Raw genomic sequence first — 15,288 nt, 5'->3', positions numbered from 1 at the left:
TTTTCCCTGTATTTTTGCATCACTTTCAGACCAAATTCTGCTCTTGATCTTGTCGTACACTTCCTTGTACTTGCTCAGTTGACACAATGCCATGCTCCTTCAGACTAAACTGCTGATGATGTTGTTATCATCACAGTTCAAGCTCCTCCTCTCATTGGCTCTTCCACTTCCTTTGCACCCCCCTCAGGTTCACTGGTTCACAGCAGCCTCAGCCACTCAACTTCCTTGTCTCAAGCTGAGCTTCCACCATCTTTTCTGAAAGTAAAGCAAACCTATGAACTAGCCTATGGAGGGCAGTCATCTAATGTGGGTTATTCAGTACATTGTAATCTTTAAAACAGTGAGTCCTTTTTGCAGCTGTGTTAGCATAAGTTCACCTGTTAGCATTTATGCAGTGTTAGCACTGTGATTTAAACATGCAGTTATCCAAACATAATCAGTTTAGTGTTGTGGTAGTACACTTTTCATTTAATTTTGTTATTAAATCACTGTTGCATTAATTATATCAACCAAACCTTAACTTTAAAATGATCAACGGTAATGACAACCAACCACTCACTTCCATATTCACACCTCAATTTCCAACATTCAATATACATCATTCCCTGGCTAAGAGTTTAAACTTCCACTCTTTCTAAATTCCAAAAACATCTTTCTCAATTTGTTTTACCAACTGCTCTCTCTCTCTCTCTCTCTCTCTCTCTCTCTCTCTCTCTCTCTCTCTCTCTCTCTCTCTCTCTCTCAAATGGTGCTATTTCAATCCAATGACAGACTATCAGTTATTACTTTATTTTTCCTAATGACCACACGATTCATAACTAAATATTTCAACTGTCGATCTGGTAATGGAATTCTCAGCGGAGTATTAAACTACCAACAAAGATTACACATGTATTATATTATTGCACACACAAATTTAAATTATTTCCTCATTACAAATGTATAATTTATCAAATCTTCCATTACATTTATTTCATTTTTCCAAAAATTTAAAATTTTATTGTTTCAATATGTATTTCCATTATTGTTCTCCCCCCTTGCACAGATTTACTCTGTGCACATTATTACTAATTCTAAGTCTCCTTACTTTCCTTATTTTACCTTTACTTTTATCCTGTGCTTTGTAATCTCTATGATGTCCTTCATGAAGTCAGCATGTTCCTTAAAGACCTAAAAAAAAAATTCTTAAGATTTATTTCTTTAAACGTTTAAATTAAATACCTAATTTTGTTCAAACCAGGCATTAGTTAATCTGCTAAAAATGTTTAACTTTAATTTCTTCATCCAAATCTTTTTAGTAAATCTCCACATTTGAATTGTATGTGTAGCTACTTACAGTGACTTTAATCCTGTTGTTTTCCTTTCAAAGTTTTTGAGAGTGTGAAGTTTCACACCACTCAGGGGGAGTGAGCAAATGTCAGGGAAACATGATAATAGAGTAACATATGGATAAACACTCCTACTTCACAGAGAGTCTTCAAGTTTCATTTCTCACTAAGCCAGTGAAAAGTACACTGCTCCATATCACAACAAAAACAACCATTCTCACTGCACATTGATTTCCCAATTGCCACTTACATCATTATACATCACTAAAATAACAACATTTACAAAAACTTGCATCACCAACAATTGATATACTGTTAATCTTTTCTTTGATTTTAACCTAATCAGAGTCAATCAAACCAATATGTCACCACCTTGAAGCAGAAAACCATTTCCAAATTAGCACATTTGACCTTGTACTAAGTTTAAATATCAACACACTTCAGACAACCTTCAACTCTCCAATACACTCCTCACATTATTTACAGAGACACATTCACTCAAAGTTATTTCTGCAGAGTCAGTTTCTTATAAGTCAGTCAGATCTGTTAGTGGAGTCATGGATTGAATCAGGTAGTCATCCACTATACCTATATCAAATGTATGTAATTGTCCTTTAATAATGTCCAAAATGATCATAAGATATTTATTTGGTCAATATGAGTTCACCCAAGGCTTTGAGAAGAAAAAGAGCGTCCCCGATTTCTCCTCTCTTGGTGATTCATTTGAAAACAACATAGCGTCCTATGTCGTTCCTCATGACCTTTATTATCTCCTAGCCTAATTGTAGATTACTTTACTTTAATATTCATTTTTTATTCTTAATTAATTATTTTAACCCTATTGTGACTGTATTGTATATCTCAGATGTTAGTTGGTAACCACTAGTCATTTTCACATCACATCAACATCATCCACCAACACACATCTCTTATCTACAATGAGACAAAGTCATTTGCAAATGAAGCAAAATCTTGTCAGACCTTCATCTTAAAAACTATTTCCATTTGTCCACTGGGCCTTTCAAAGCTCTCTTGAACAGCTTGAATTCTCCCATTCACTCACATTCATGCATCAGAGGTGTCAAACTTATTTTCACCATAGGCCACATCAGCATACTGGTTGCCCTCATAGGGCCAGATATAAAGGCCACATTATACTTCTCCGACTGCGTATGCGTTATCCGTCTGCGTCACCACGGAGACGCCTCGAGCATTTATACTTCTGCGTCGTGGTGACGGACACTCGCTGCAATTTCCCGCCCGATCAGTAGGGGTCGCTGCGCAAGGTTGTTGTGCTTCTGGCTACAGTGAGCAATGGCGTCCGAGAAAGAAAGAGAGAGAAAGACTGTTGTTGTTGAAAAAGTGGCCGTTTCTCACTTTTCTGTGTCACGGAACGCAGTTTTAAGATAATTTGAGGCGAGAAATTGGCCATTTAGAGTCTAAACATGTGCTGTGTGTGTTAAGATATGACGTATTTATAGTTCGGCAGCGGCGTTATCGGCGGGGATCAGCTCCGCCTCTGTCAGGACGCCCGGAGCGCACTGAGAGCCGGCACAGAGCAGCTTAGCTCAGCCTGTCCTGAGGACCAATCGCAGCTCTTGCCGTCTCCGTAGTCCCTTGACGGAGTGACGGACACTTAAAAAATATTCCGTGCACCCGGAGACGACGCAGAGGCTCTTCGACAGGTTCTGCGTCGACGCAGAGTCTCTACGTAGCTACGCAGAGCACTTTACGCAGAAGTATAAATTGGGCTTAACTGTACGACAGAATAAATAGAACTTAAAAATGCAAACGCAACCTCAGAAAAAGACTTTGAAGCACATGTGATTCTTCAGCCACAATTTGACCATTTGTTGTTTTCCTTGAGTTTGACACGTGTTCTACATAAACCACACTTATCAGGAGCCGTTAAGGACTTAGTGTCTTGATCAGGGACACTTCATCCTAGACAATCATCCTCTCATTAACCAGCTAAAGCACTATATGAAACACAAGATCTAGTCAAACTTAGCTGACCTAACTCTAGTGACATTAATGTGTTCATTTATTATTACTGTTGTTTTCACTATTGTTTTATTTGTATGTATTTTATTCAATATTTGAATCAAATCTCAACTTCAACTTTAACTTACTCTTTAAACTTTCACTACTTTCCACAGTCTTTCCTTAATCAACTTACTTTTCCTTGCTTCTCAAACAACTTCATCATTTTATAACAGTCTATTCAACATCCAAAAACCTCCAAAAGCACATGATTACCATGCACAATAAAACACTAAAAAACATCCTCATCTTCTAGGTTCTGGTGTGTACGTGTGTGTGTAGGTGCATAACCTGTTTATTGTCAAGTCATTCTGATGAATCCTCAACTCGTCTGGGTTTCCTTTCTCCTTCCCCCCTCCAGCCTCCTTGACCTCTGCCCTTTTGAGACTTACATTGTCGAGCCCAATGTCCAAATTTGCCACAATTGTAGCAGCTCTCATCTCCATCAATTCTCCATCCTCCTCGTCCTCCTCCTCTTCCTCCTCCTCTCCTGCCTCCACCATTGATGTTGTCTCGGAAATACACATCAGAAAATGCATGAGCATACTTTTCAACTTTTCATACCACTTATCTGACCTTGTCGCTTTCCGACTTCCTGTGACACTTCAGGTATGTGCAGGAAGAGAGAGAGAGGAGGTGCAGAGTGAGAAGGAGGGGGAGAGACTGGAGCAGAGACCAGGGGCCTCATTTATAAACGTTGCGTACGCAAAAAAGAAGGCGTACGTCACTCTCTACGCAAACCGTGGGATTTATAAAAAGAGAACTTGACGGGAAAATGTGCGCTCCTCCACGCCAACTCTGACCCATGCGTACGCACATACCTGGGGTAAAGCGAAACTGCGCCACTGATGGAAGAAGAAAGAAACGGGAGAAATGTGTGAAACTGATCGTGTAAAATAAATTATACAAATTATATATATTATAAGTTATATTACCTCTCATATATGAACAGTTTATTTGCAAGAAATGGATAAAAACAATTACATTTCTACAACGAACAAACAAACAAACTCCCTGGAGTGCACACAGGAAACATATAATTTAGACAATAGTAACACAACAGTAGGGCAAATTATGTATTCACTGATATCAGGGTAATTCTAACACGTGTAGCAGATACCTTATCGATGGGCATATAAAGGCAGATACTCACAATGCGTCATGGCGCACAATGGCTGCTTTGGCACTGTTAGAGGATGTGGCAAACGGAAGGATACGGAGGGAGCGGAACTTCCGAGACGAGCTAGATCCACTGACCAACAGTGATGAGTGGCTGATGAGCCGTTTCCGACTCCCACGAGCTTCCTCTTGGATCTGTGTGCAGCATTGGGCTCATCCTTAGAGAGGATCACCCGCAGAAACCACACCGTGCCAGTCCAGCTCCGAGTGCTCACAACACTCGGGTTTCTGGCGACAGGTGTTGTGCCAATGTAGGTATCCCCGACAGAAAGTGTTTACCCTGGCCACGGAGGCGGAGGCGGAGGAACAGTGGTGCGCTTGCTTTCACCCAAGTAAATTAAAACTAAAAATTGCATTGTTTAATGATTTATTTTATGTATACTTCACATACTAGTCTATAACCTCTGGTATTATGAACAGCTTTCTTCTATTCTAGCCGAAAATATGGGGGGATACAAATTATGGCAGACAGGTAAACAGTCTGAATTAATGTGTTTCCCCCATATCTTTGCCAGACGTTATATAGTAGTATGTGAAGTATACATAAAATACATCATTAAACAATGCAATTGTTTTAATTTACTTGGGTGAAAGCAAGCGCACCACTGTTTCTCCGCCTCCGCGGCAACACTTTCTGTCGGTGATACCTACATTGGCGCGACACCTGCATGGGTGTCCCCCTAAGTGATGATCCCCACCAGTGTTTCATCCAGCAGGGTGAGCTCCGGTTGGCCTGTTCCTCGCCCGTGGCACAGACGCTCTGCCTGTGTGACTCCAGGCGCTTTTTTGCGACTTAAATGTCTGATCACTTTTTTTTCACCTCGGCCACACTCCGACCTTCTGATGAAACAACATTGACAAGCCTTCCTCTTCTCCACCTCCCCGACAAGTACTTCCACCTCGCGAAATTACGTTATTTGGCCTTTCTCTCCGATTTCTGCATGATTTCAGTCATGAATCAATATTTATGAGGGACGTTTCTCTGAATATTTATCGGCAAATATGGGCGTGGTATGACCCGCAAACAGGTGCGCCACATTTAGAGTGGATTGTGATTTATAAAGGGAAATCGGTGTAGGGCGTGCGTGCGCACTGTTTTATAAATCAGGATATTTTTGTGCGTAAGCACTTTCTGTGCTTTGTGCGTACGTCTATTTTGACGTCGGTCCTACGCACAGTTTTATAAATGAGGCCCCTGAGCTGGAGGTGTTGAGTGCTGATGCTCGGGGGATGGAGACCCAGAGGCGTCATCCTCCTGTTTATCTCAGTTGGAGTTAAAAAACAGAATTAAATTTATAACATCCTGCATCTCTTCTTCCTGTCTTTTCTCAATTCCCTGAGACTTAGCCTCGATCTTTTCTACCAATTCTTTGCATTCTTCTACCTGTAGTTTTCCTCTAAAACCATACTTCTTTTCCCACTTTTTCATATATTTCACATTATCTACCGCTTTCTGGCTCATCCGTTTCACATCTCTTTTAAGTTGAACCTCGTCAGGTTCACAACATTTATAACTGTTATAGTTTCCCATTTTTATACTTTTTTTTTTTTATTTTTTTTTTTTTTAAACTGCTTTTTTTTATTTTACCGGTTTTACCTACCATTCCTCGAATGGGTGTGATATCACTTACAATGGGCTATCTTCTTCAGTTTTAAACTTCCTTTTTCTTAACTTTGTTTTTTCTTATTCTCACACACTCAACCTGTTTCACACATCCTGATTTTTCATACACACATTTGGATCTTTATCAAACATACACTAACTTTGGATAATCAGCCAGGTGGTTTGTACGACACATTCGTTCCAAGCAACTCACTCTTGTAACATCCACAGAGGATATTTAAGACACTGAATAAGTCACCACTAGAGCTGCAACTAACGATTATTTTGGTAATCGATTAATCTGTCGATTATTTTCTCGATTAATCGATGAATCATTTGGTTCATAAAATGTCAGAAAAAAAACGTTGATCAATGTCTGTCAAACCTGAAAATGATGATGTCCTCGAATGTCTTGTTTTGTCCACAAACCAAAATGATTCAGTTTTAATGATTTCTTTGTTTATGTGGAGCAAAGAAGCAAAGAAAATATTCACATTTAAGAAGCTAAAACAATCAGAAATCTTGTTTTAATAATGAAAAAAGCTTCAAACCGATTATCGATTATCAAAATAGTTGACGATTAATTTAATAATCGATTGATCGATTAATCGTTTCAGCTCTAGTCACCACAAAGTTTTATTCTCGTTACCACAAAGTTTTATCTTCTTCTTAACCTCATCCATTGTATAGAGTCCCTGACTCTTTCCTTCTCTTTTTATTTTGACGCAGTCGACTTCGGGATTAGTTTAAGACTATGCCGTCCTTCCAAAAACAGACCACCCGTTCTTGAAGCCAAACGAGAGTTTTTTTTTTTCAAACCCCCTCAAATTAAGTTTCCAATGATTTGGCTTCTCACGTATATCTTCAATCTTGGTGCCAAACATGGGTTCTTGTTTCAAACCCCCCGAAATTAAGTTTCCAATGATTTGGTCCTCATGAGATATTTCTAATCTTGGTGCCAGATGAGGGTTATTTTTCAAACCCCCCCGAGACTAATTCTCCAATGATCTGGCCCTCACTATGTTTGATCTTGAAGCCAAATGAACCGGTTTCTGTTTCAACCAATCCAAAATTAAATTTCCAACGATTTGGCTCCTCACAAAACATACACGACACGCGTCTTACCTTTTTGATTGTTTGACTCCCTGGCTGTTCCGTCACCCCTCTCTGGTTGGTCACCGTCACTGTCCCACTTTTCAGGGGACCTGGCCTCCCTGACCAAACGGAGCTTTAAGAGCCCCGAGGTGGAGGTCTTTTCTGGAGAAATGTTTCTTTTCTCCGCCTTGCAAGGTCTTCAGGTCCACCGTTGTGAAGAGAGGGACAGGTATTGGTGCCCCACGTTGGTGCGCCAAAATGTCAGGATAATTTGGTAAAAGATGGATGTTGGAGCTCAGGAATCAAACAAGAGTTTATTTCTGTACAGAAAGAGCAATCCCAAGGCAACTTGCAGATTCAGTCAACGTGAGAAGACTGCTGAGACAATAGAAAATCTCTCTAGTTAACCTGTCTGGTGGGTGTGTCAACGACCCCCCCCACACAGACAGAGTAGAACAAAAGGTTTGTTTATGATGAATTACTGAGGCTTTAACATCAGGTTCTAAACAGTGAGACCTCGTCCACCACTGAAGCTGCTGTCTCTTCATGTTCTACAGAGAACACAGAGACACTGAGGAACCATGACAGACATAGAACCCAGGATACAGTGTTTGAGTGAATGTGGTCCTGAAGGTGTGGAGGTGGATCAGTGAGTGGACTGTCCTGCTGGGACTCTGTAGAAGGACAGAGTCCCAGCAGGACAGTCCACAAACACTGAGACTCTGTGAGAGACAGAGGACGATGTGATGGATGTGAATGTATCACAGTGACGGAGAGAATAACCATGAACATCAGAGCAGATCAGACTCCAGGACTGATTATTACGTCCAAACACACAGTCAGGACTGTTGTCTTTCCTCTTGATTCCTCTGTAACTCACTGATATATGAACTCTTCCTCTCCACTCGACCTCCCAGTAACAGAGACCAGTCAGACCAGATCTACACAGCAACTGAGGACAGTGATCAAATCTGTCTGGATGATCAGGATACGACTGATCTTCTCTCACAAAGGTCACTTTCCTGTTGTCTTCAGACAGTTTGAGTGTTCTGTTCATTGTGTTTGTGTCCAGTTCCAGTTCACATGAATCTGATGAAGAACAAGACACAGCTGCAGTTTATTGATGATCAGCTGAGATGTTGTTATTTCCTGTAAATCCATACTTACACTTCCTGACACCAGGTTTTAGCCTCTGCTCTCCAGCATGGTCCATCCTGGAGGAAGAAACAGTCTGAATGAGTTTGTGTCTTAATGACGCACTCTGGTGGACACAATGATGAACTACACCCTGGTGTCAGATGAAGGACAGGTGTGTTTCAAAGACAAGACGGTGTCTGCAGAACCAGAGACCACAGTTTCAGGAGGCTACGCATTTTCTTAACAGCGCCACCATGTGGACAACACAGAAGACAACTCCTGTATATACATTTATAACTCCTGTCAAACAAGAACAATATCTATCAGGCAGATGATCCACTGTGGCGCCCCCTAAAGGGAGGAGCCAGAAGAAGAAGAACAGGTGTTTAAAATGTTTGACTAATGTTTGGTTATATTCACTGACTTCTTATCACATTTGTCTCATAAACGACAGCAGAATAACAGAACATCTTCAACCTGAACCTTCTTACAAGTTTGAATGGTGCTGTTGAAGATGAAGCAGAAGAGGAAGAGGAGGAGGAGAATACCTGAGAGTGTCCAGTCTCCAGTGTGGACTCTTCAGTCCAGCAGACAGAAGCTTCTCTCCTGAGTTTCCTGGATGATTGAAGCTCAGGTCCAGTTCTCTCAGATGTGAGGGGTTGGAGTTCAGAGCTGAGGTCAGAGAAGAACATCCTTCTTCTGTGACCAGACAACCTGACAGACTGGAGTTAAGAAGATATGATGAACTCAGAACATCTTCATCAACAAGAACCTCAAGATCAACTGTCAAATAAAGTGAGTCCTAACCTGAGAGTCTCCAGAGAACAGTGAGGACTCTTCAGTCCATCACACAGCAGCTTCACTCCTGAATCCTGAAGGTCATTGTTCCTCAGGTCCAGGTGTCTCAGACTAGAGGACACAGAGCTGAGGACTGAGGACAGAGCTTCACAGCTTCTCTTCGAGAGTTTACAGTCACTCAGTCTGAGGTAGAAAACAGTGATGAACAAAAGGTTAAACCTGTTTATCTTCTGCTCTTTAGAATATGTCTTATTAATATTTATATATTGATCCACGTACAGAGCTTTGTTGGAGGCTTTGACCACCGGCAGCAGCTTCAGAAGAGCCTCCTCTGAAGCAGAGAACTTCTTCAGGTCAAACTCTTCCAGATCTTTTCCTGATGACAGTAAGATGAAGACCAGAGCTGACCACTGAGCAGGAGACAGTGTCTCTGTGGACAGACGTCCTGATGTGAGGGACTCTTGGATCTCCTCCACAAGAGAACCATGGTTCAGTTCATTCAGACAGTGGAACAGGTTGATGCTTCTCTCTGCTGACAGATTCTCACTGATCTTCTCCTTGATGTACTCAACTGTTTCCTGATTGGTCTGTGAACCACTTCCTGTTTGTGTCAGTAGACCTCTTAAGAGCTTCTGATTGGTCTCCAGTGAAAGACCCAGGAGGAAGCGGAGGAACAAGTCCAGGTGTCCATTTGGACTCAGTAAGGCCTGGTCCACAGCACTCTGGTGCAGATGATTCAGTAAAGGATTGATTCCAAACAGTCTGGACCAGTTGCTCATTGTTGGTTCTTCTGACATCAGATTTGTTCCAGAGTTGATGACGGTCAGATGAACATGAAGAGCAGCCAGAAACTCCTGAACACTCAGATGGACAAAGCAGAAGACCTTGTCCTGGTACAGAATAACTAGGTTAGTGTTGGAGCATCTTTCTCTGAGGACTGAACCTTAGTGTCTCAGAGCTGAATCACCACAGTACTGATGTGCCGTAAACGCAATTTTAGGTGACGTCACTTCCGTGTCCACAGAAATGACCAATCACGGAAGGGAATCCCTTTGTCTAAGAATAAGGGAATATCTAGGACAGTGGTCCCCAAACTACGGCCCCGGGGGCCGCATACGGCCCGCCTCCACATTTGGCCCGGCCCCCTGAACAATACCAGAGACCAGCCACGTGAATCCTGACTAACCCCTGAACGGAATAATGGCCTTTTTTTCTATGAAGAACCCAGAGAGGGTTATTTGGTTATTATTTATTTCATTAATTGTGTTATTATTTATTTTATTAATAGTGTTATTATTTATTTCATTAATAGTGTTATTATTTATTTAATAAATAGTGTTATTATTTATTTCATTAATAGTGTTATTATTTATTTCATTAATAGTGTTATTATTTATTTCATTAATAGTTTTATTATTTATTTCATTAATAGTGTTATTATTTATTTTATTAATAGTGTTATTTATTTCATTAATACTGTTATTATTTATTTTATTAATAGTTATTTATTTCATTAATTGTGTTATTATTTATTTTATTAATAGTGTTATTATTTATTTCATTAATAGTGTTATTATTTATTTAATAAATAGTGTTATTTATTTCATTAATAGTGTTATTATTTATTTAATAAATAGTGTTATTATTTATGTCATTAATAGTGTTATTATTTATTTAATAAATAGTGTTATTATTTATTTCATTAATAGTGTTATTATTTATTTCATTAATAGTTTTATTATTTATTTCATTAATAGTGTTATTATTTATTTCATTAATGGTGTTATTATTTATTTCATTAATAGTTTTATTATTTATTTCATTAATAGTGTTATTTATTTCATTAATGGTGTTATTTATTTCATTAATGGTGTTATTATTTATTTCATTAATTGTGTTATTATTTATTTCATTAATGGTGTTATTATTTATTTCATTAATGGTGTTATTATTTATTACATTAATAGTGTTATTATTTATTTCATTAATGGTGTTATTATTTATTTCATTAATAGTTTTATTATTCATTTCATTAATAGTGTTATTATTTATTTCATTAATGGTGTTATTATTTATTTCATTAATAGTGTTATTATTTATTTCATTAATAGTTTTATTTATTTAATTAATGGTGTTATTATTTATTTCATTAATGGTGTTATTATTTATTTCATTAATAGTGTTATTATTTATTTCATTAATAGTGTTATTATTTATTTCATTAATAGTTTTATTATTTATTTCATTAATAGTTTTATTATTTATTTCATTAATAGTTGTATTATTTATTTCATTAATGGTGTTATTACTTATTTCATTAATAGTGTTATTATTTATTTAATAAATAGTGTTATTTTTTATTTCATTAATAGTGTTATTATTTATTTCATTAATAGTGTTATTATTTATTTCCTGACTTTTTTTCCTGTGAAGAACCCACAAAGGGTTATTAATATTTGGTTATGTGTGGCTTTTGGAAAACAATAAATGTTTACGTATATGCACCCCTGTGATCGTCCGGCCCCCATCAGACAATGGAAAAGTGATGTGGCCCTCACAGGAAAAAGTTTGGGGACCCCTGATCTAGGAAATATTGAAATGGACAATGGGAGCATAGACGATGATACTGTGGGCGCTATGTGCCAGCCTCCTCTTGTCATTGAGTTAATGAGCGCCACCTATCAACGGGTGGCATTGTGATGTCAGAAAACCTGAAAAGTCTGTGATCCAAGGCTGATACTGAACCGTCACAAGACATTGTCAAGGAATAACAGCCTGGAAATAATCACGGACCAGTTTATAAGACGCACCGAGTGACAACACGACAAATTAAATATGTGTTATAGACGACTGTGGACGACTTTATGTTTTAAAGGATGTGACGGAATGGTTTTGAATTGTGGATTCAAGTTACTTTTGATTTAACCTACATTTGTGTCATTAAAGCCAGCCAGTGTCAAAATAGCAACAATCATGCAAGCACGATGTTGAGCACCCAAAAACCAGGACATCCTGCTCACCTCAGTGCTGCCCCCTGCTGGCAACTCCTAACCACTTAGGACACCTCTGGAGGTCTCTTAAATATATGGGAGAGTAGGAGTGATTCTTAGGCTCAATTCCAATTCCTATATTAACCCTCAATCTTAACTGAGCCTCAAAACCAAGTGTTGAGGGTTATTTTGTCACTTAGAAATGGGACACCCCTTAAATGCAGATACATCTTCAGACTGTAGGGGGCAGAATAACGCCACAAACGCCTGCGTCCAGTCTGTCAACTCCAAAAAAGAAGAAGAAGAAGAAGAACACATTTACGTCAGGATTATTATTATTAAGTTATTAGGTTGTCAGTTAGTTATAAGATGATACTCATACAAACAAACAAAAAGATGGTAAAATAAAAATAAATGTTACACAACAATGACGTCATTAATCCATAACCTGGGCCTAAACTAACATCATTTTTATATCTCTATTAACAAAGAAAACACTTCATTTGTAGCTTGTACTCGTTTCGCTGCTTTCGACGCCATCTTTGTTATGGCAAAACACGCAATGCATTCTGGGTAGCCCTTGCTCCCAAGGGTGGTGTCGGTAAATCTCAACATTGAGGGCGATACAGCCCTTAAACTTGACCTCAACTTCATTTATCTGAGAATCAGGACAGAACTTGGACTAGAGGGAGAACATTTTTGAGATTGAGGGTTAAGATTGGAATTGGAATTCAGCCCAGGAGTGATTGTTAGACTTAAGACAGTTGATGAATAGCTCTTATTCTTAAGTTTGAGAGTAGGACTAAATTTCACAAATTCTCAGGACTAAAGTGTAAAATTGCACTCTGAGACGCTTGATAAAAACGACCCCTGGACTGCAGTGGTTTATCACGTCAATACTTTAATACACAAGATAAGACAGAGATAAGAACCTTAACCTCAGTCACACATTTCCTCTTTTTTTGGTCCACAGTCAAAGTCAAGTTTCCACCAATCATTCCGCCACAGTGATGTCATGACTCCGCCCACAGGAGGAGCTATGACGTCATGGAAAAGAACAAGACAGAAACGAAACTTTGGTGAAACTTTGGTGTGTGGTTTGTTTCCTGTTCAAACAGCAGAATAACTTGACAGACGTTCAACAGCTTCATGACCATCATTTCTGACCATCAGAAGGTAACAGAACTAAACTCATCTCAAACATGATGTTTGTTACTGTGAAGCTTCATGAATGTGAGGTTTGAAACGTTTGAAATCACTGCTTTAGAGGACGTTTGTGCTTTTGCTGAAAGAGAAAACTTTCTCTGAAAAACTGTCCAGGTTCTTTTTGTCAACAAACCAAACCACGTTGATAACATGAACAGAGCTTTGACAGAGAATGAATTGACCCTGTGGTGACTTAGAGAGGCTGAAATGTCTGCTGTAATACTGCAAACCTTTCTTATTATGGGATGTGAACATGTCCTGGTTCCTCTGAACCCTGCTGACACAGTATAAATGCTGACATCTGCTGGTTGACATTTGATATGACACATTGGAATCACATGGATGCTGAGCACCAATGAGCTGAAGTTGTTTATGGTCTTAATTCACTGAGTGATGGTTTGACATCAAACCTTCTCATCATGTGAATAATAATCACACTGATTCACAACATTAACCACTGAACTTTTGTCACCAAAAACACTGAAATGTAACATTTATAAAACACTTGTGAACTCTTTCATTAACAAGTTCAGCGTGTTTGCTTTTGCTGCCTCTGCAATAATTCAAAGTCATCTTCAGTTTTCTTTGACTTTGACCTTTGACCCTCTCTCAGCTAACTTGGCTAATGCTGCTAACTGCAAAACAATCACTTGCCTGTGACATCATGTTCTTATGACTTGACTCCGCCTCCTCGGCTGGTGTTGCTGGCTCTTCTTGGTCCTGCTGGACCTGCTGGTTCACCCATGCTAACACTAACTTGGAATGGAATCCATGCTGTAATGATTGTCCTGTGTTCTCCCAGCAGGTGGCGCTCTGCTATGGATCAGATCAAGGACAGTGAAGAGGAAGCTCCGCCCTCTAAAACCACTCTGTGTGAGGAACATGAGGGTCAGAGGTCAGATGAAGATCTCATGGATCATGTGACTCGTCTCCATGTCACAGCTCAGTGTTTTATTGACACATCATGTCCTGTGTTTGTAGGAGGATCCATCAACAGAGACCAGGCTCTGCTGGACCTGGACCTGGACCTGGACCTGGACCTGGACCCAGCTGTGTCTCCATGAAGAGTGACTGGTCCATGGATAAACCTGCAAACTTCAAACAAGAACAGAGGTCAGATGATGGAGGTCTTCACAGGTCAACAACTCAAATGATCCACCATGTAGCACCAGAGACACCTTATATTTAGGACCTCAGATCCAGTACCAAGACATTCTGGACCCAAGTCCCAAACAGAGCCGTCTCTTTAAGCTCAGATCTGGAGCCATGAAAGAATAAGAAATGTTGAATAAATGTGGAACAGTCCTGGCTCACGTCCTTGGCTTTGGGTAAAGTGATCTGACTGAAGATGTTCTCCATGTTTTAGTGGAAGTCTTAAATGTGTTGATCAGTGTAGAGTTTGACACCGAGCAGCCGACACCATCTGGGTCAAACCATCTCTGTCTCCTGATACTGTCCATCATTAAAGACATCAATCTATCAGAGCAGATGGTGGATTTACATGTCCTGTGTTTGTAGGAGGATCCATCAACAGAGACCAGACTCTGCAGGACCTGGACCTGGACCTGGACCTGGACCTGGACCCAGCTGTTTGTCAATGAAGAGTGACCAGTCTTTTGGTCGTAGTATTAACTTCAAGGATGGACAAAAACATGGTGAACTGATGTAAGAATTTCACACATAGTAACACACACTTACATAATCCTCCACCAGGGGGAGCCTGTCTAGTCCAAAACATGTTTAATCCAGAAAACCAGTCTTCTTGTCTTTGGTGGACCAGTCCACTAAATGTCTTCAGCCTGTCCTCGTCTCTGAAAACATGTCCAACAGTAAATCTAGTCAGAGTCCGTGATTGGTCAGGGACTCATGGTCAAGCCTCTCTGATTGTGTCTTTGAGACTTCACACACA

At 39.6% G+C, this 15,288-nt stretch overlaps 2 protein-coding genes across 2 annotated transcripts in view; one reads left to right on the top strand and one right to left on the bottom strand.

The window, feature by feature from the left end:
* Window positions 1–7,349: 7,349 nt before the first annotated feature.
* Window positions 7,350–14,152, bottom strand: LOC310934883 (NLR family CARD domain-containing protein 3-like; the record flags this gene model as incomplete). The annotated part of the gene is made up of 6 exons (XM_083898683.1): window positions 7,350–7,445; window positions 8,129–8,277; window positions 8,962–9,107; window positions 9,193–9,296; window positions 9,588–10,087; window positions 14,137–14,152. The coding sequence occupies 6 exons, from the start codon at window positions 14,150–14,152 to the stop codon at window positions 7,350–7,352; spliced, it is 1,011 nt and encodes a 336-aa protein (XP_083754809.1).
* Window positions 14,153–14,158: 6 nt separating this feature from the next.
* Window positions 14,159–15,288, top strand: part of LOC310934882 (uncharacterized protein) — a gene marked incomplete at both ends in the record, with an annotated part of 34,086 nt that continues 32,956 nt past the window's right edge. The window contains one exon of the mRNA XM_083898682.1: window positions 14,159–14,274. Coding sequence (XP_083754808.1) covers window positions 14,159–14,274 — 116 coding nt within the window. The remainder of the gene's footprint in view (window positions 14,275–15,288) is intronic.

This window comes from Microchirus variegatus (assembly GCF_963457635.1).
Source record: "Microchirus variegatus genome assembly, chromosome: 12".
Taxonomy (NCBI): domain Eukaryota; kingdom Metazoa; phylum Chordata; class Actinopteri; order Pleuronectiformes; family Soleidae; genus Microchirus; species Microchirus variegatus.
The sequence above is the reverse complement of the archived record's forward strand: the minus strand, read 5'-3'. Positions and strand labels throughout refer to the sequence as shown.